The sequence below is a fragment of the Rhinoderma darwinii genome, chromosome 12 (assembly GCF_050947455.1).
Source record: "Rhinoderma darwinii isolate aRhiDar2 chromosome 12, aRhiDar2.hap1, whole genome shotgun sequence".
Taxonomy (NCBI): Eukaryota; Metazoa; Chordata; class Amphibia; order Anura; family Rhinodermatidae; genus Rhinoderma; species Rhinoderma darwinii.
In genome coordinates, this window is record NC_134698.1 from 61,891,626 (window position 1) to 61,912,846 (window position 21,221).

A 21,221-nucleotide genomic window follows, 5' to 3' on the forward strand; every position below is an offset into this window, starting at 1 on the left:
ATCTAATCCAATCATGTGTGATACTGTCTGCTGAGCTGTGTATCTAATCCAATCATGTGTGATACTGTCTGCTGGGCCCTGTATCTAATCGTATCTTGTGTGATACTGTCTGCTGGGCCCTATATCTAATCCGATCATGTGTGATACTGTCTGCTGAGCCACTGTATCTAATCCTATCATGTGTGATACTGCCTTCTGAGCCACTGTATCTAATCCTATCATGTGTGGTACTGTCTGCTGAGCCACTGTATCTAATCCTATCATGTGTGATACTGTCTGCTGGGCCACTGTATCTAATCCTATCATGTGTAATACTGTCTGCTGAGCCACTGTATCTAATCCTATCCATAGTTTATAGGGTCGTAGTGCTATCTCATATACACACTTTTTTTTGGGCGGACACATATGTATTGGGGCTATTTCCCCTGATATTTTAAGCCCTGAGGGTATGTTCACACGGCGGCGTCTGTTACGGCTGAAATTACGGTGCTGTTTTCAGGAGAAAACAGCACCGTAATGGCATGTGCAGGCATCTTTCGCTGCGTCCATTACGGACGTAATTGGAGCTGTTTTTCTATGGAGTCCATGGAAAACGGCTCCATTTACGTCTGAAGAAGTGACAGTCACTTCTTTGACGCGGGCGTCTTTTTTACACGCCGCCTTTTGACAGCGGCGCGTAAAAAAAAATGACCGTCGGCACAGAACATCGTAAGACCCATTCAAATGAATGGGCAGATGTTTGCCAACGCTTTTGAGCCGCATTTTCGGACGTAATTCAATGCTAAAACGTCCGAATTACGTCCGTAAATAGTGTGTGTGAACCCAGCCTTAGTGATGCCCCGGCTGCTAGTGCTGCATTGTTGGGTCACTTAGGAGACCCAGCGATGCAGCTGGAAGCTGCGGACCGTCGGCCATGAGAAGTTTGCGGGGGGGGGGGGGGGCAGTAAGAATTTTTGCATCGGGGCCCATGAGCCTTTAGCTACGCCCCTGGCCTTACATGTCTGGAATAACCAAACCTCACCAAAAACACACATTTCCCATTGTAAAAATGGTGGTGGAGATGCCTTGGAAGTGTAATACTCTTCCCTACACAATGTGGCTCCTACAAAATGCACATTTTTAAGGGGTCGACAAATGCATTTAAGTTACATTTTTTTATAGTCTCAATTCTTCAATGACAAAAAAAGCCACAACAATTCAATGTGATTACAGCATAATAAAGTCGGAGTGGTTGAATACTTTTTAGAGGAAGGCATCTATTCCCATTCCATATTACACATGATTGTCTTGATGGGAATAGGGAATAATTCCATTGAAGGAATGACAAAAATGGTCTAAATACTATTAAATGTGACATTTTTTTACTAAATCCAGAAATCAAGTGTTTCCCTCTTGATGTAGGATCTTAACAAGAGCGTAAGGCATGAAGGTACAGTAAGACTGGAATTACAAGGACCCCAGGGAAAGGGCAAAATATGACCCATTTCCTGCATCTGTACAGAGGAAATCCCAATAATTCTTCTTTCAGTAAACCGGGGTTATGTAAGCTCATTCCACTACCATTGCGTAGCACACAGGAAAGCTTATTCTCATAGCATTGCAGAAATATCCGCACATATTCCATCTGCAAAAATGCACAGTCTCACAATATGGACCGTTACAGCACAAATATATATTTATCTCACCCGTTATAAAGAACTTCCTGATTGATGATACCTCTCAGAGCCTAGACATGGCAGCATGTGCTGTTCCCCGTTTTGTTATATATATGAAAAAGTCACTAAAACTTTAGGCCATGTTCATACAGCTTACGTGCAAATCCGAGAAGTACGAGGCTGATTTCATGAGAAATCAACCTCTGAAAATCAGACTTTTTTAAGCAGATTTGCCAAGCGTATTTTAGGTGTTTTTCAAAACATTTTTATCATGGAAAGGTTAAAAATCTGCTTCAAAAATACCTCAAGAAATAACACTTTACTTATTTTTTTGTGAGACATTTTTACAAGGTGTTTTTTAATTCAGCAGCGTAAAAATACGGCTTGCATGAATTCCAGCGTATTTCCCATTGAAATCAATGGGAAGCGGTTTGCAAGGGTATTTCAAGTGTATTTTGGAGCATTATGTGACCGTATTATAGTCTGAAATACGCTGGAAAATAAGTAGTGTGAACATGGCCTCAAAGTGGTTGTCTGGTTTAGAAAACGGATTATCAAATGTCGTATTAAAATACTTTGAATAAAAAGAGTGGGTCATCTTTTCAGGACACTAATCTAGGATGGCTACAAAGGTCATCGCTCATTCTGGAGGACCCAGTATGTCCGTGCATCACATGGACACTCCATTGATTTTAATTGGAACTGTGCAATGCTTCACTTCCACTGTGGTAGCGCTGCAGGGAAACTGACCGCTTGCTGTCAGGTTCCCTCAAAGATTACAGGTGATCGCTGGGGGTCCCAACAGCAGGATACCTTGTAATCAGCTTATCATGGATGGGATCCTTCTAACAAACAGGGATTGTCCAAAATGGACAACACCTTTAAAATAAAAAGTTGTTGCAAAGAAAAAGTTCACAGGCACATAACATTTAGCATTTTGTATGCTTTTATAATTAGTTCAGAACAGAAAGGATACCAGCTCATTACGTCCCCCATGACTTGCTCGGCACTCACCCTTCAGAATTTCACTATGGCTGTTTCAGCATACCTCCCAACTTTCAAGTATCGAAAAGAGGGGCAATATTTTTTCCTGTTAAGCCACTGTCCTATTCCCGCTCAATCACCGCCCATACACACCCGGTTCAGCCCACACCGTATAATGCTCCCCTAGTGCCTCCCACACTGTAAAATGCCAAATAGCTGCCCCCACACAGTATAATGCCCTCTAGCTGCCACCATACAGTATAATGTCCACACAAATGCCCCCCTACAGTATAAGGCCCCATGCAGTATTATGCCAAAACTTATTTTCCAATGCAGCATAATGCCCCATAACTACACCCATACAGCATAATGCTCCCATAGCTGCCCCCATAGTTGGCCCCATACAGTATAATGCCCCCACAGCTGCCTCATACAGCATAATGCCCCCTAGAATCCCCATACAGTATAATGCCCCTATAGAATTCCCCATACAGTATAATGCCCCTATAGATTCCCCCACTGCACCCATAGCAGCCCCCATACAGTATAATGCTCCCATAGCTTCCCCATACAGTATAATGCCCCCACAGCTGCCCCATACAGTATAATGCCCATATGGTTTCCCCCATACAGTATAACACCCCATAGCTGCACCTATACAGTATAATGCCCCCTTAGCTGCCGCCAAACTGTATAATGCCGCCTTAGCTGCACCCATACAATATAATGCTGCCTTAGCTACCCCCATACAGTATAAAGCCTCCTTAGCTGCCCCTAGTGCCCACATATAAAGTGCTGGTGCCCAAGTAGTTTGTGCCACAGTGCCTATGTAGATAGTGCCACACACAGTGCTCATGTAGATAGCACCACAGTCTCCTCTGTAGATAGTGCCACACTGCCCATGTAGATAGTGCCACACCCCCTTAAAGATAGTGCCACACCCCCCTTAAAGATAGCACTACCCCCTTGTAGTCATTGGGTCTCCCTCTAGGGGCGGAATCCCAAACCAGAGCGTCGGCAATGCTGTGGCCTGGCATTCCGCTCCTGGAGGAGCCACTGATGTCACTGTCCATATATGGACAGTGACGTCAAGGGCTTCCCCTGGGCTCAGCGCTTAAAGTAGTTATGTGCCCGGGGAGTCCTCTGTTCTAATGCTGAAGCAGGGAGCTGACGGTTCCCTGCTTCAGCATTGGGTTCAACTGTATCTGCGTCCTGAGGACGCAGACAGAGTTGACACCGGGGGGCCCGGGACATACCACCGGTCGCCCGGGACAGCGCCCGAAATCAGGGACTGAATCCGGGACCGCTTGGATGTATGGTTTCAGTAACTCCCATAAAAAAGAAATAGAGAGTTGTGCACATGTACGAACACCTCTACATTTACTCTCTGTTTGGATGCAGCGGCCACCTCGACCCCTGTTCTCATTACAGGTGCGGGTCTCAGAGCTGGACCTATGCATATGCCATACATATCTGAGTTTGGAATAACCCTTTAAATAACATGCAAATTATCCCACAGGTATACACATTTCACAAAACCTATGCTACAGTTTATTTATATTCAATACACAACAGCTTACCCGACTCTAGCGTCTGAAAAGATATCCATTTTGTGAAATCTGAATCTCCCACTTCATTGCCACACTGCAGACGGATGCTGTAATTGCTTAGCGGCTTAAGTTCATTTAAGACAACACTGTAGGGGGGTACGATGATATTCTGTGAATACATTTCACGTTGATCCAGTGGCAGCAGAACCTAAAAAGTTAAAAGAACAATGTTGTCAGAGCAAAAATTTTAGAAAATATAGAAAACAGATTGTGGTAAGGGAACGGTATTAACGGGTTTCGTTTTTTCTTGTAAATTAGAAATATTACGGTCTTTTCAACGTACCACACCATGCCTTGGGAAACAAAACTAGGCCACAGTGGCTAATGTCTTGGTATATAAATGTTTTCTCTATTGTGGCTTTTTTTCATTGATGGCAATGTCACAGGTAGAGCATGCTGGGATTTCTTAAAACACATCTTAAACGCCATTTCAATATTGCATATCTGGCACCTTCAATAAAATGCCATATAGTCTTTAATAAAATAATAGTAGCAAAAATGACATAAAAACCATGAAGCCAGATTGAAGTGATTTTCAGTATGGACAGGACGTCACCACTGAGGCCAGTGATTGGCTGCCATGGACGAGATGTCTTGAGCCGCTCCGTTCAACAAGGTATGAGTAGTAACAGGCGACAGAACAACTTAGTTATACTTAAGGGAAGAACAAGTGCAGAGATTCTAGTGGAGTCGGATGGCTGGCTATATTTTTTTATATTAGTTTACTCCAAAAATACTGTAAAAAAGACTTCCATCACTGTGTGTGTCCAACAACTATGACTTAAACCAATGGTATCCTATGCGTGGCTCCCCAGCGGCTGTAAAACTACAACTCCCAGCATGTGGGAGATAGACTCCAAACTGCTCAAGAGCCACACATTGGAGACTACTTGGTTAAAATAAAAAATGTGTTTATTGTAAAATGGTGAATTAATTGGTACAAGACATAAAATTAATTATTTTTAGTATGAAGCCACATACCATCAATTAAAGCACAATTGAAAGAATTTTAATCAAATATTTTTCATCTGTATTTAAATCAACAAGCCAGATTTATTAAAATAGTCACTGTTGACAGAACAGGAAAAGGTTAAGGATATGTTCACACGGAGTATTTTGCCGAGTTTTCTTACGCGGAAACCGGCAAAAACGGCCCGAGAACGCCTCCCATTGAGTTCAATGGGAGGCGTTGGCGTCTTTTTCCCGCGAGTAGTAAAACTGCCTCGCGGGAAAAAGAAGCGACATGCCCTATCTTCGGGTGTTTCTGCCTCTGACCTCCCATTGACTTCAATGGGAGGCAGAGAAAGCGTATTTCGCGCTGTTTTATGCCCGCGGCACACAATGGCCGCGGGCGAAAAACGGTGCGAAAATCGGCGCGAAAATCGGCGTGCAGGGAGAGGAATATCTGCCTCAAACTTCCAAACGGAATTTTGAGGCAGATGTGAACATAGCCTAAGAGCGACTGATACCGTATATATAAAAAAATCACTCTTGCCTAACCTAGATTCAGTGCTCACTGGTGGTAAAAGGTTTTCACAGAAATACTTATTATATGACTGTAGGAAGTAGATGGTGAGATACTCAGCATAAAACTACTAATCTGCATAAAACTACTAATCTGCATAAAACTACTAATCTGCATAAAACTACTAATTTACTTGGGGAGAAAAAGGGATTTCAGTAATGCAGCGACCCTTTGGGAAATCTAGAATGTAAAGTTGTGATATTACTATAAACTTTTAATGCCTGAGGGAGCAATTTAAAATATACAAGGCCCACAAGCACCATATACAGTGAAGGAAATAAGTATTTGATCCCTTGCTGATTTTGTAAGTTTGCCCACTGTCAAAGACATAAACAGTCTAGAATTTTTAGGCTAGCTTAATTTTACCAGTGAGAGATAGATTATATTTTAAAAAAAACAGAAAATCACATTGTCAAAATTATATATATTTATTTGCATTGTGCACAGAGAAATAAGTATTTGATCCCCTACAAACCATTAAGAGTTCAGCCTCCTCCAGACCAGTTACACCCTCCAAATCAACTTGGTGCCTGCATTAAAGACAGCTGTCTTACATGGTCACCTGTATAAAAGACTCCTGTCCACAGACTCAATGAATCAGTCTGACTCTAACCTCTACAACATGGGCAAGACCAAAGAGCTTTCTAAGGATGTCAGGGACAAGATCATAGACCTGCACAAGGCTGGAATGGGCTACAAAACCATAAGTAAGACGCTGGGTGAGAAGGAGACAACTGTTGGTGCAATAGTAAGAAAATGGAAGACATACAAAATGACTGTCAATCGACATCGATCTGGGACGCCATGCAAAATCTCATCTCGTGGGGTATCCTTGATCCTGAGGAAGGTGAGAGCTCAGCCGAAAACTACACGGGGGGGGGGAACTTGTTAATGATCTCAAGGCAGCTGGGACCACAGTCACCAAGAAAACCATTGGTAACACATTACGCCGTAATGGATTAAAATCCTGCAGTGCCCGCAAGGTCCCCCTGCTCAAGAAGGCACATGTACAGGCCCGTCTGAAGTTTGCAAATGAACATCTGGATGATTCTGAGAGTGATTGGGAGAAGGTGCTGTGGTCAGATGAGACTAAAATGGAGCTCTTTGGCATTAACTCAACTCGCCGTGTTTGGAGGAAGAGAAATGCTGCCTATGACCCAAAGAACACAGTCCCCACTGTCAAGCATGGAGGTGGAAACATTATGTTTTGGGGGTGTTTCTCTGCTAAGGGCACAGGACTACTTCACCGCATCAATGGGAGAATGGATGGAGCCATGTACCGTCAAATCCTGAGTGACAACCTCCTTCCCTCCACCAGGACATTAAAAATGGCTCGTGGCTGGGTCTTCCAGCACGACAATGACCCGAAACATACAGCCAAGGCAACAAAGGAGTAGCTCAAAAAGAAGCACATTAAGGTCATGGAGTGGCCTAGCCAGTCTCCAGACCTTAATCCCATCGAAAACTTATGGAGGGAGCTGAAGATCCGAGTTGCCAAGCGACAGCCTCGAAATCTTAATGATTTACAGATGATCTGCAAAGAGGAGTGGGCCAAAATTCCATCTAACATGTGTGCAAACCTCATCATCAACTACAAAAAACGTCTGACTGCTGTGCTTGCCAACAAGGGTTTTGTCACCAAGTATTAAGTCTTGTTTGCCAAAGGGATCAAATACTTATTTCTCTGTGCACAATGCAAATAAATATATATAATTTTGCAAATGTGATTTTCTGTTTTTTTTTTAAATATAATCTATCTCTCACTGGTAAAATTAACCTAGCCTAAAAATTCTAGACTGTTCATGTCTTTGACAGTGGGCAAACTTACAAAATCAGCAAGGGATCAAATACTTATTTCCTTCACTGTATGTGATGCTACAGAACAGCTGAAATTTACACAAAATTATTTAATTTTGTAACAGGTTCTCCAGGTCTTTTATGAATGAGACAAAAAAAGTAAAAAATAATAGGAAAAACGAATATTACAACCCCAAAGGGTTACAAATGAAATCTTTTCCACATATGTCCTAAGAGGTATTCATTTAATCTCCCCCTTCTCCCTCCAGTGGATGGGATGAGGCGCAGACCTGTATGACAGCAAACCTGCGGCCCGGTACTAAAGTGCTGTAAGCACTCTGTATGCTGCCATAGGGTGCCACTAATGGAACATGAAAATTATCTTTTTTTGTACGATTCTGTAAGAATACAACAAACCTGTGAATGCTTGTGTATGAAACCTTAGTCTATGGGTGCTGTATTATGTCTCCGTACAACCTTGGGTCTACAAAACCACATGCAGTGGGAAAAAAAAAATCTGTTGTGGTTTGCAATGCAGCGGGTGAAGGTTGAGGGGAACTAAACTTTTGAAAAACTTCTGGAAATGTCACAGTGACATATCAGAAGTTTTGATAGGTGGGGGTCTGAGAACTGAGATCCCCATCGTCCCCAAAACGACGCGGTAGAAGCGATTGCGTGAGCACTGAGCAGCTTAATTTCTGGTCGGCTTTTCTTGGAAAGCCGAGCAGTTGGTGTTACGGGCTCAAACTTACTATTAAAGCCGTGCACCAATTGCTTGGCTTTCCGAGAAAAGTTGATCAGGAACCAAATGGCTCAGCGCTCACCCGAGTGCTTCTGCCATTTCGTTTTAGCAATCGGTGGGGGTGTCAGTGCTCTTCTCTGGTAATTTACATAAGGCGCACACTGTATTATAACTCCTTTCAGTGCCCTAAAATCTAGTGACATCCCCTTAAGAATTTAGAATATTTTCAGAATTTAACACACCATTTACTATGCGCCAATATTCAAGGTCATCACTAGTTCCAGTCATCAATATGAATCATGTGAACAGCAGTATAAAGGGATAACAGTGCGCCATGGACTTCAGGTTATCTAGATCAAAACATAAACGAGTAAACAACCGTTTCCCAAGTAGCCGTATTTTTCACATTTGACACTATTCATTATTAACAATCTTTATCAGCTCTACATTAAGTGGCCAGACCTGGTAAACCAGTCAAACCAACTCCATTCATTTCTACTACAGTACAGTACTAAAAGTATATTCCGATCAAGTGACCTACCACATGTTTAACCAAGCTCAATATATGCAGCAGACCAAAATTGAAGTACATATATAAAAAAATCCTTGGGATGATGGGCCTTTAACCCAATATTTTCATTCAATGTTGGAGCTGAAGGGATGTCTAGAGCCCACAAATCAAGATGTGCAGGCACTTGACCTATCATTCGACACTATGAAGGAGTTGTATGAGATTAGAAGGAAAGATCTGTTTTGCTCTAGAAACAGCACCACCCTTGTCCATAAGGTATGTGGTATTGGAGCACAACCCCATTGAAAAAAAATGAGCTGCAATACCAGACACAGCCCATGGACAAGAGTGGCGCTATTGCTGAAAAAAAAGCAGACTTTTTATTGGGTTAATAACCCATCAGTCAAAACTCTTACAGGAACAGGCATACGCATACCAGAATGTTAGTCTATTGCATTTCAGTCTGACAGCGTTGTATTATATGACACATTGTAGGTTTATAGTCTGACGACTTTGTAGTTTGAGGCAGTTTATAGACATAAGTGCACAGGACTGCACGATGGACCTTGACAGATGAGTCACAGTACCTGGCCTGTAAGACTGCTGAATCAGAGACAAAAAAAAAATCACATCTGAGGCCGGGTTTAGCTTGGCACCTTAATCTATTCTGTCTGAAATATCAATTCTAGGAAGATTAGAGGTTTCAACTTTGCACAAGGCCATGACATCAATCTCTCAAATGTGAGATTTACAGTTCTACTCAAATAAGGTGTTCAAGGATTTAATATATGGGAGACTGGAAACTACATTTGGAGAATTGGGAAACTGAGGAACATAAATAAACATGAATTAGAAGAAAGAAAGTAAAAAAAAGTGAATTAACAAATAAATAACACGGTATATTGCGCGCACATTGGTTATTCCACCACGTCCCAAGTTTTATAATGCAGACTATATTGTCTAAGAGCGACATGTAATTATTATTATTATTACTATTAAAATAACTGAAATTATTGGGCAAATTAGAACAGAAAAGTGAAGCGCTATTCATACCCTGTATATATGGGCTAGGTCCATAACTGTATCCTACACAAATGTATAATTTGATGTACCCATAGGGTTCTATGGGCAAGACGTATATTCCCAAAGTGTTCTGTTAGCATACACTTAATAACTTAGGGAGTTTTTATCAATCTAAAGCCTGCTGAACATGTAAAACAACAGTCAGAAGAACAGTAGTTTGTGAGAATACTATTTCTACCCACTCCACCATAAACATTCATGCTCGGCCGGGCATGCATGTTTATTTCTATAGGGAGAGGGGAATAGGACGCTGCCAGAACTCTTTGGCAGCGGCTCATTCTCCTGTGGAAACAAAGTATTGGGCATGTGAAAATCTAACATGCCTAATCCCGCTTTCCCTAGACATGGGCTATCGGGAGGTCCCATACCCATAAGTCGGTAAGATACCAAGACGATCTTATCTTATTTGTATGGTCAGCTTTAGCAAGTGATGGCATATCTAAGATTCTGACACATTATGATCATAGGGGTCTAGGAACTGTGACCACCAACTGCTAGAATGAAGAGGCCATGGCACTCTGAATTCTTCCCCACAGAGTGTCGGACCCTTCCAGGCACTGGGCAGGTACTGCAACTATGCCCCGAGACCACAGAATAAAAAAATTAGCAATATCGAAATTTCGGGGCATTTCAAAATCGTGAACATGCCGGTATACCACTCATCTCTTGAGTGAACATCCCCTACTCTTACAGGGGCTCTAAGTAAGTAGTGTCTAGTATCAAATAAATTGCCCATTTCAAATGAGAATATTATGTGTCAGATAATAGTACTAACAAAATATTCTGACATGTTATGGTCTATTCACTGCATTTATAGTGTACGTTCATGGTATGCACTGGGAAATTATCCATAGACTCCCACGGGCCTGACAGATGCCAAAAGAATGTACTTTTGGCATCCGCTGGGCTGGCATATGTCCGTATGCCTTTTGCTTTACGGTATAGAAAAATGCAGTGTGCTACACTTTCGGATGTAGCCAGGTACCAAAAAAAAAACTATACAGCGCTGTGAAATTTGTGATATTAGGAAGCACATACCTGTCTAGAGGTGTGAAGTGCAATTGAGACAAACTATACAAATTTTTGCTTACAACTTCACTTAATCTACTAATCTAGCCAAACCACACCTAATCCACTAGAGCTGCATCTAAATTTTTAGTTTTACTTAAAGGATCCGTTAGACCGGCCAATTTGGGCCATAAATACGAGCGCCGATCAACGAACAGCTCGTTAATCGGCGCTCGTTTGTTCCTTTCACAAGGAGCTATGATCAGTAATGTATGGGGAGAAATTATCGTTACAACGATCGCTCGTCCCCATTCATTCCCTTCCTGTCGGCAGCGCATTGCCCTTGGAGATGTGCTGCCGACAACGATAATATTTTGTGCTGTATAAACGATACGATCAGCCGATGAACAATCGATCGCTCATTCATCTGCCGATTGTTGCCTTGTTTACACAGGGCAATGATCGGGAAGAAGTGTTCATATGAACACTCATTTGCCCGAACATTGGTGTATGTTAAAGGGCGTTGAGGTTGAAAAGCTTTAATATTGATTTGTTTTTTTTTTAATTTTATGATACTATTATTATATTTGTGCAAGAAGCATTTATAATTAGAAAAATAGATACTATGTTTGGGAGCTGATGGTTTGGTTGTTGCAATTTGAAATAAAGAAGTATTTTTATCCTCAGAATGGCTGGATGAGTCAGACCCATAAAACTCTGAGTTAGCACATCTACTGAACCACAGGCAGTTTGAAAAAATAAAAATAAATAAAATAAAACCACAGATATTAACTTGCTTTTTCTCGGACACAAGAAAATTACTTGTTCTCCTATAACAGAAAAATAGGAAGGGGGGACTCCCAATGGAGCTCATCAATATTATTAATGTATATTATTTTATCTAGCGGCGTAGTAATACATAACCAGCACTCCAGCATCGATCTATAACAGGTTTTTTTTCTCATACGTCACAAATTGTTTTATCTTCCCATTTCTTGCATTCAGCATGTTACTGTAGTAAGCTTCTTTTTTTTTAGAGACTCCAAAAGATGCATTTATTTTAACCTAATTAAAGGGGTTGTCCACCTTCTGACAACTGATGACCTATCCACCGGATAGGTCATCAATATGTCATCGGTGCGGGTCCGACACCCAGACCCCGCACTGATAAGCCACTTCGGTGGCCTGCGGGCACCAGATGTTGTGGCACATAATGCTATGTACGAAGCCCGGAAGCAGTTGGCTCCATACATAGCATAGCGGCCGTGCTGAAGAACTGCAGGTCTGCTTTTATTCACTTGAATACTGCAGTACTGCAGCTCGGACGCTATTCCGTGGCCAGAGCTAACTGCTTCCGGCTTGTACGTCCGGTGCACAGAGGCACCGGACCAGCTGATCTGTGCGGGGCCTGGGTGTCGGACCCCCACAGATCATGTACTGATGACCTATCTGGTCGATAGGGCATCAGTTGTCAGAAGCTAGAAAAGCCTTTTAAGAGTTTTACATGATGACTTACATTGAACAAGGTGGAAGAGGGATTCCGAATGGAAAATGTCATCCACATACATAAATATAGCAATATCTTTTTAGGCCTAGTAATTTTTAGTAAATCCCATAAGGAGGTAAGACAATTGGGCACCAACATTCTGCAATGCTTATACCACGAGTTAAAGCGGTTTTCCCAAATTCAATAAATATCTGTTTGTTGGGGTCCGACGACTGGGAACCCCACCGATCATGAGAACTGGCTTACTTTGCCGTTCCTGGGAGCCCCATAGGAATGGAGCAATAGTGGACATTGTCGGCCACAGCTGCAGAGCGCTATATTCGGCAGCCCCATAGAAATAAATGGACCGTGGGCCAAGCATGAGTAGTACCGCTCCATTCATATGGGGCTCCCAGGAATGAGAAAGTAAGCCCGTTCTCGCAATCGTTGGGGTTCCCAGAGGTTGGACCCTCCACTAATCGCATATCACCTATCCTGTGGATAGGTGATAAATATTGATTATGGGAAAATAGTCAAAAGAAATACAATGAAAAAGCTTGATCTAGAGGAGGAATTGTAGGACAAGTATGAGGAGGAATAATTATGGTCAGCTCTCCTGACATGCCAGTAGCTATATTGGCATAATAATAATATTTTTGTTAAAATAGATTAAGATGGAGAACCTGTCTCTCTCCTGACATGTCTATTTTAGTAAATACTTGTATTCCCCATAAAACAAAAATTCTGAAGCATTTTAGAACCTGGAGCTGTGATGTTCCTCTGTTATTCCTCCTGGAAACTGATGAACAAATTGACAATTGGGCATTACCAATCCCCTCGTAAATAGGGTATCTCCCTGCACAATGTCAGCACTGATTGGACAGTGTCAATCTGGTGTAGTGACACGCCCCATTGACAGGGCTAATGGTAACCCCCAGTTGTCAACGTATTCAAAGAATTCCAGGAGTAATAACATGGGAATGCACAATGCATGATTCTAAGAAAAGATGCTCCAGAATTGTTATTTCATGAGGAATACAAGTATTTACTAAAACATACATGTCAGTAGAGCTCACAGGTTCTTCTTAAAGGTTCCCCACCTTAATCTATTTGAACAAAAATCTCATTATTATGCCAGTATAGCTAACAGATTACCCTAAACTCTCTTATCAACATCCATAGAGCATGGGGATAAGTCACTGGCAGACACCTATGGTGCCACTCATCTCTGGAGAAAATAGAGTCAGTAGGTTAAAATCCAGCCTGCCGAATCTCTGTCTGTGGCCATCTTAAAAAGTGTCATGTGAGTACTGGCGAGGTCTTTTATCATTCTCTGTAAATTGACTGCTAATTTAGCTAAATTATTCCAAATAGACCAATCTCCTTAGCGTAGACGTAGCAACTTAGTTCAGACGTTGCGGAAAATAACTGTGCGGAATTTAGGCTGCAGTGCAGAATTTTCCCTCCGCAGCATGCACATTGTGTTGCGGAGAAGCAGTGGAATTTCACTGTGGATTTCAGCATTTGCATTGTAAAGGCTGACATCTGCAGCAAGTCTTCTGTAATATCCACAACGTCTGAATTACCTGTCAAATATGAAAATGTTGCTGCAAATTCGCAACGAATCTGCAGCAACATTTTCAGTGGAAAAATTCCGGCACGTCTGAACATGGCCTTAAAATGAAGCCTCCTTAGGGATCAGCAGATATCGCCAGTGAAACACAATGCAGTCCATACACTAGCGGCTCAATCTATGAAAATATTGGCATCTAGAAGCAGGGCTCTCTGTGATTTAATAGTCTCTGGGCTACCCAAAAAGTGAGAACCCTGTGACAAGCACGTTCAGGAGGCTCCAAACCTAACTATGGTTGTCACAAGCTACCATAAGTGACATGACATCAGGGTAAGAAATAATCAAATCGTTTAAGATTAGGACCGGGATATTTTTGGCCTTCAGGACCAGATATTTTTTAGCACTTTTTTGTGCGTGTTAGATTAAAAGGGGTTGTCCACTGCCAGACAACTGATGACCTATCCACTGGATAGGTCATCAGTATATCATCGGTGCGAGTCCGACAACCAGGTCCCGCACCGATCAGCTGCTCCGGCTGCCTGCGTGCACCGGATGTCATTGCACAGTATACAGTGTACGGAGCCGGAAGAAGTTGGCGCCATACATTGCATAGTGGCCGCGCTGCAGGACTGCATCTCGGCCGCTATTCCTTGGCCGGAGCCATCTGCTTCCGGCATGGACTTTCGGTACCCGGAGAAGCTGATCGGTGGGGGGTCCGGGTGTCGGAACCCCACCGATCATATACTGATAACTTTTGCAGCATTTATCTGTGCCTGGCACTAAATTCTAAGGCCATAATTACGGTCCATTATTATGGGCACGGACGTCACCCGCATTTGCGGGCCATGCTTCCATTATAAAAGTATGGGAGCACAGTCCGATAATTCAGAAAATAGGACATGTCCTATATTTTTCGGATCCTTTCTACGACACAGACACCTTCCCGTAAATAAACGGGAAGGTGTCTGTGGGCCATAGAAATTAATGCGTCCGTACTTTGATCTGCAATTGCAGATCTAAATTATGGTAGTTTTCATGGAGCCTTAAATGGGGGTCAATGTGTGCACGAGTTTAAGGGCCAGAACCACCCACCATTAATTTATGGTGGTCGATCTTTAGACGGTTACCATTGTTTAAATATAAACACATGTAATTAAGATTGAATACTGTACATTAATCTTTTATATGTGAAAGACTAAGAGTTTTGTGATTAATCTGTTGCCTTTACACAGAACAACCTCTCATAGTTGCGAAAGCACATTTTATAAAATACTTTCATCTTAAAAGTACAATCTTAAAACACTGCAATATACCTGCATTGTGCAAGAGAGGAGCGGAGAATAGTTGTCAAACCCTGGACTCCAGATCACAGCAGCCGTGGTGCTCGTCACCTCACCTACAGTCAATTTGTATGGTGGATGGGGCAGTCCTGTAAAAAAGAAAAATGGAAATAAAATAGACAGATCATGCAGTAATGAGATGAAACAGTGTATCAGGTATTAAAGGGGTTGTCCACTACCGGACAACTGATGGCCTATCCATCAGATAGGTCATCAGTATATGATCTGTGGGGGTCCGACACCCGAGACCCTCTGGGCACCGGACATCCATGCTGGAAGCTTGGTTGCTATGCTATGTACAGAGCCAACTGCTTCCGGTTCCGTACATTGCATACTGTGCAATGACATCCGGTTCCCGCAGGCCACCGGAGCAGCTGATCGATGCAGGGTCCGGGTGTCGGACCCCCACAGATCATATACTGATGACCTATCCGTTGGATAGGTCATCAGTTATCCGGTAGTGGACAACCTCTATAACAAACACATTTCCCATATAGCAATGCATAGAACACAACAACGCAATAAAATGACATCTATAGGAAACAACCCTTAAAAGGGCTTGTCTAGTTAAGAAAACCCATTTTCCCATACACCATTAGGGAATTTTGAATTTAAACAGAGAACCTCATCTCTTGGCCAGAGTGAAGAGCAGTTACAAAGAGCGTCTCATGCTGAAGGACCTGTCCTGTCCTGCATTACGCAGACAATCCATTGATTTGAATAGTCACTATGTAATGCCTAATTTCCCCTGTGGTGGCGATGAAACACTTATTACGGATTTACACAGGCAGATTTCTCCTCCTAACGAGCACCGATCGACAATATGATCATTCGGTCCCCGTAAAGTTTGCATCTAGTCGGCAGCACATCCCTTGTTTATGCGGGGGATGTGCTGCCGACAACAATGATTTTATAGGCTGCATTAAAAATATGATTATTCAAGAAAAACAGGGAGACACTTTGTGATCAACTTGTTTTTAAGAGACAAGTAGATATAGTCCAAGGCAGACAACACTTTTAAATATTCTCCTTTAAAGAGGATCTGTCACAAGTTTAGTAATGCCCAATCAGCGCCAATAAACTCTGTGTGAACTGACCCTTAGGGTGCAGTCACACGCGACAGATTTTGTTTCAGAAATTTTCTGCTAATGAAAATCACTTCCATACATCTGAATGGGGTTGTTTCTGCAGCAGGTGCATGGATTTCTGCAATCCCAATTCAGATGAATGGAATAGATTTTCTGCAACAAAATCTGCCGCGTTGGACTTCACCCTTATACCACTCTGTGTCACAGTCGTTTTGGCAGTTGCGTAGTTCTTCCATGATATTCCTTACCAGCTATATCAGGATGAAAAGACTTTAGGTACTTCATACGAATACAAAATGATATACAATTTATAATGTACAATAGAATTGCCATTACCGAGACAGTCGAAGTGTATGTCGCATAGTCTGTCATTGTGAACATGTACACAATTACACAGCACATAACACAAAAAGCGTCACTAGACAAACGAGATATCATAAACTTTCAGCATTGTTAGATTTATGCCTAGGGGATGGATGGCTACATGTGCTTATGGTTACACAGATCAGTGGCTCATCCACTTTCTTCAGCTCTGACCTAGATTCGCTATGTCTTCATCTATAACCACACAGTGGAAGCATGGACTTGCATAACAATCAGGGAGCTTCGGCAAAGCTTCAACTTTTGTATTCTCAGACTCGCATTCCATCTCTGAAACTCTTTCCCAGCCATTAGCAGCTGAGAGCACTATTCATATCCTTGGGTCATAACTCCATAGAAAAAAGAAAACAGCTAATTGGGTCTGCACATCTCCCGTACTAAATGTCTGCAGATAATATCTCCACAGCTCCTTCTGAATATAGATCTGCTGCCATAAAATCTCATCTTACTTTTTCGATATCATGTTCTTCAAATTCAACGCCTCTAACCTGTGCCCATACATGGTAAATTTGGTATCCGTAGGGCCAGAAAGGAAACAAAAGTTGTATTCGGCCAAAACAGTGGAAGTATGAGGACCTCAAATGACATTTCTCATTTCCCAGCACAATTACGGTGGTGTAGAAAACTGCAATAAATGTACAAAACGTGAGTGCCCTGTATAGAAATGAAGACTGTAAAATTGTGGCTACCAAAAGATTGGGCTGTCCTAAGATGGCCCTACTCATGAGATAAAGGTCAGTTTATCGCATTCTCTTCCAATTCCACCATAAGGGGCAAGTGTTCATGTTTAATTCAATAGGGAGAGCAGACTAAAGGCCCACTAACACGGGCCAATGATTGGGCAAACAAGCGTTAGTTCCTGAATGTTGCCCTATGTAAACAGGACAACGATCAGCCGATGAACGAGCAAACACTCATTTATCATCTAATCGTATCGTTTATGCAGCACAAAATATGTAAATAGGGAGATGTGCTGCCAACATGAAGGAAATGCATGGGGACGAGCGATCGTTATAACGATTGCTCGTCCCCATACATTACGGATCATAATTCCTTGTGAAAGGAGCACATGAGTGCAGACCAACGAGCGGTCTCGTTAATCGGCGTTAGTTTTTACGGCCCATATTGGCTGTTGTAAAAGGACCTTAACGTAGTGGCTTATCTTCGGCAGGAACTAAGGATCGAGTATGTTGAAATCAACATACCGGATCCATCTCTTCCCTCTGAAATCTGGTGTCGGGGGGATAGTTGGGTGGCACCAAAAATATTAGATCTTTGGCTGATCCTGTGAAATTGGCAGATTTAGCCAATCAAATATATGTTTTGCATCTTAAAAATGCAGATTAACCAAACCCCTAAGAACAAGCTTACATTTTAACACGTACAAAGTTTCCAACATGGCTAACCTAACTTATTAAGATGGGTAGCCAAAAGTAGGGAATTAAACTATACCCAAAGAATAGGTAGTTGGTAACGCCTTCTTTTAAAAAACATCTGCATGGTTACGCATGAGGATCATTTACTACATAATAAGTGATGAAATAGTGAGCTGACTTTGCTGAAGACAAGAATTGCACAAGGCAGATCACTTATGGCATTAAAAGAAACCCTGGATTGGCATTGTAAAAGGTGCCCCATGACCACCATTGGCAACTTGTGATTTTGAGAAATTGCAAGATAATGATTACTTACTTATTTTCCTCCATTTTTTGGTTTGTACATTCAATAATCTGCTGCAATTCCTGCTCTAAATCCATTAACATGGGACTAGAAATGTAGTTGTCCAACAACACACAGATAAATGTCGGCATTATTTTGCTAATTTCTGACAACAATTTAGTGCAACTGCCCTCCCAACATCTGCTGGAAGGCAGTCAGGCTTGTAGGATATTAACATTTCCGGGTCTGTGTCTGAAGGGCATGGTTATTTTGCAAAATCGATAATCTGTAGGCTAAATGAACTGCTCCTGTGACACCCATGGCCACGGATCGTCTGGATTACTCACCCCCCGACGGCCGCAGACATGGATCAGTGAGCCCAGGCCCACATCTCCTCCTCAGTAGATGCCAGCGCTCACTTACGCTTCACTCTGCTGAGTCCTGTAGGTTGCACGTGCACACTCGTGCCCGTCCTTAAAGGTCCAGCGCGCGCACCTGAATTATGTGTCTAATTAGCCCATGATCACCCTGGACTATAAGAAGGGCCCTGCCTCTTCCCTCATTGCCTGAGCGTTGCTGTGTTTCCCTGTGTTAGTCTTTGCAAATGGTCCCTTAGTGTTTTCCAGTTCCCAGTGTTCCCGTACCTTCTACCTGTATCCCGTGCTACCTTGTTCCTGTGCCATAGAGAGTTGGAGTCGTCTTGTGCCACATACTACGCCTTCCGTGTTACATCACGCCTGGTGTCTGCCTGCTGCCAAGGTCCCATCCGAGCCTACCATCGCTACTGTCTGTATTACCACAGGTACCCTTATTTGCACTATAGACATTGACCTGGTATCCGGTTGGCCAGCTGCTGTCCAGCCGCGGTGGTCCGTCCAGTGGGTTCACATACCCACAGATCGTGACAGCTCCCACTGTGCTGATGATCACATTAAATGTCATGACAGTATATATTAGGCATTCTACTCAAGGGAGCGCCATAAATGTAAGAGACAGAAAACAGAACCTTTATTCCACAATGTAGGACCTCTACTACTCCCAGACATTATCATCTGCTGTTGCCGGTACAAAATGTTCTAAAATCCCATAAAACAGATACTTTGTACATTTATTTTAATTGTTCAGCATGTGATAACTTGACAGATAAGGTCTAAGGTAAATGTCTGTATGATTGTACGGGCTCATTCAGATGAGCGTGATTCTCGTCCGTGTGCTGTGCGTCGAAACAACGCACAGCACAGGACACATTGATTTCAATGGGGCCTTTCACACATGCGTTGTTTTTCATGCAGCGTGTGTCCGTTGCGTGAAACTCACTGCATATTCTATATTGGTACGTTTTCCCGCACCAAGTTGCCCATTGAAGTCAATTGGGGTGTGAAAACCACGGACAGCACATGGACGTATATCCGTGTGCGGTCTGTGTTTCACGCATCAATTACATTGGAAAAAAAAAAGTAGTGCTTGCACGTGTGAAAAACACATGCCACACTCATGCAAAAACGCAACACACACGGACAGATTTACGCACGTAAATCTGTCATGCTCGCGTAAATGTAGCCTAATGGTATTAGATCTTTAAATACTAGACCAGAAATTTTTTATAAATCTCCCATATTTGTTCCCTATCATGCTTATATAGCTTCGTCCTGTTAGAAGTAGATAAAGCCAATTGGAAACAGCTAAAAACACAGCCTGGAAATAAATCAATGTCGGATAAAATCTGTCTGGTCACATTACAGTTGTAATGGAGAATAAGTAATAGTAAAATAAAGCTTTAGGGTGGTTGCAAACATAGTGTTTTTTCTGAAAAAAACAAAAACGCCACTGCAGTTTTTGGAGCCAAAGTCACAAGCGGATTCAGCAGGAAGAAGTTCTTCTTTTATATTTTCCAGTTCTTTTGAATCTACTTCTGGCTTTAGCTCAATAAGACTGAATGAAAACTGCCACATAAACTGCAGTGTAATTCCAAAAAAACGCTGTGTGTGAAAGCAACCTCAGAGTTGTTGAGCCACCTATAGATTCACTCACGTACATAGACTCACTCATGCCCAACCACCCGTGCGTTTGGTTACACATATGGACACCCACTTACGCTGACTCACGCACATGGTTATTCCCCCATGCAGACAAGGACTGCATGGTCCATTGGCCATCAAAATATAAAAACAATATAGCACACAGTTAAAAGTTTAAAGCACACCCCTTGAGAAAGCTGACGGCGAAACGTGCGTCGGGGGCGGTCAGTGTGGAGTGTTCCTGCGTGCTTCCTATCATGCAGTCCATGGGTTTGTGCAATATCCTTTATTTATAAAGCATGGTCTTTGTTTTGGGTGCAACTTGGAGCTTTAGCTGTATACTCTTATATGCATGCACAATTGTGTGGTCTTCTGTTAGGTGCTAAATATATTTATGTGCTTCTGTTGTCCAAATACTTGATCTAAATGATTATCTTTTCTATAGATATCTGCATTTGTTACCACATCACAGGATGTTTATAGTATGGTAGCATATATATTGGATTATTCACGCAGCTCCTCCATACTCTCCTTTTTAACTGTGTGCTATATTGTTTTTATATTTTGATGGCCAATGTGTTATGTATATTTCAATAAAGTTTATTTTATATTGTCATGGTACATGACTTGTGCTATGTGTGTTTCATTTTCTGGATATACTAGTAGTCTTCACAGTCTGGTATAGGTATTGATATTTGCTTTATGATTTGTGTGGACGCCTTATTGTTTGGCGCATGCCAATGGTCTATACTCGTATAGGT

At 42.2% G+C, this 21,221-nt stretch overlaps 1 protein-coding gene across 1 annotated transcript in view; it reads right to left on the minus strand.

Moving 5' to 3' along the window:
• The window catches only part of TYRO3 (TYRO3 protein tyrosine kinase), a 156,139-nt gene that overhangs the window by 61,864 nt on the left and 73,054 nt on the right, over positions 1-21,221 (minus strand). Inside the window, exons 6-7 of the mRNA XM_075844875.1 lie at positions 15,288-15,403; positions 4,220-4,397 (exon numbers count right to left, since the gene is read on the minus strand). Coding sequence (XP_075700990.1) covers positions 4,220-4,397; positions 15,288-15,403 — 294 coding nt within the window. The remainder of the gene's footprint in view (positions 1-4,219; positions 4,398-15,287; positions 15,404-21,221) is intronic.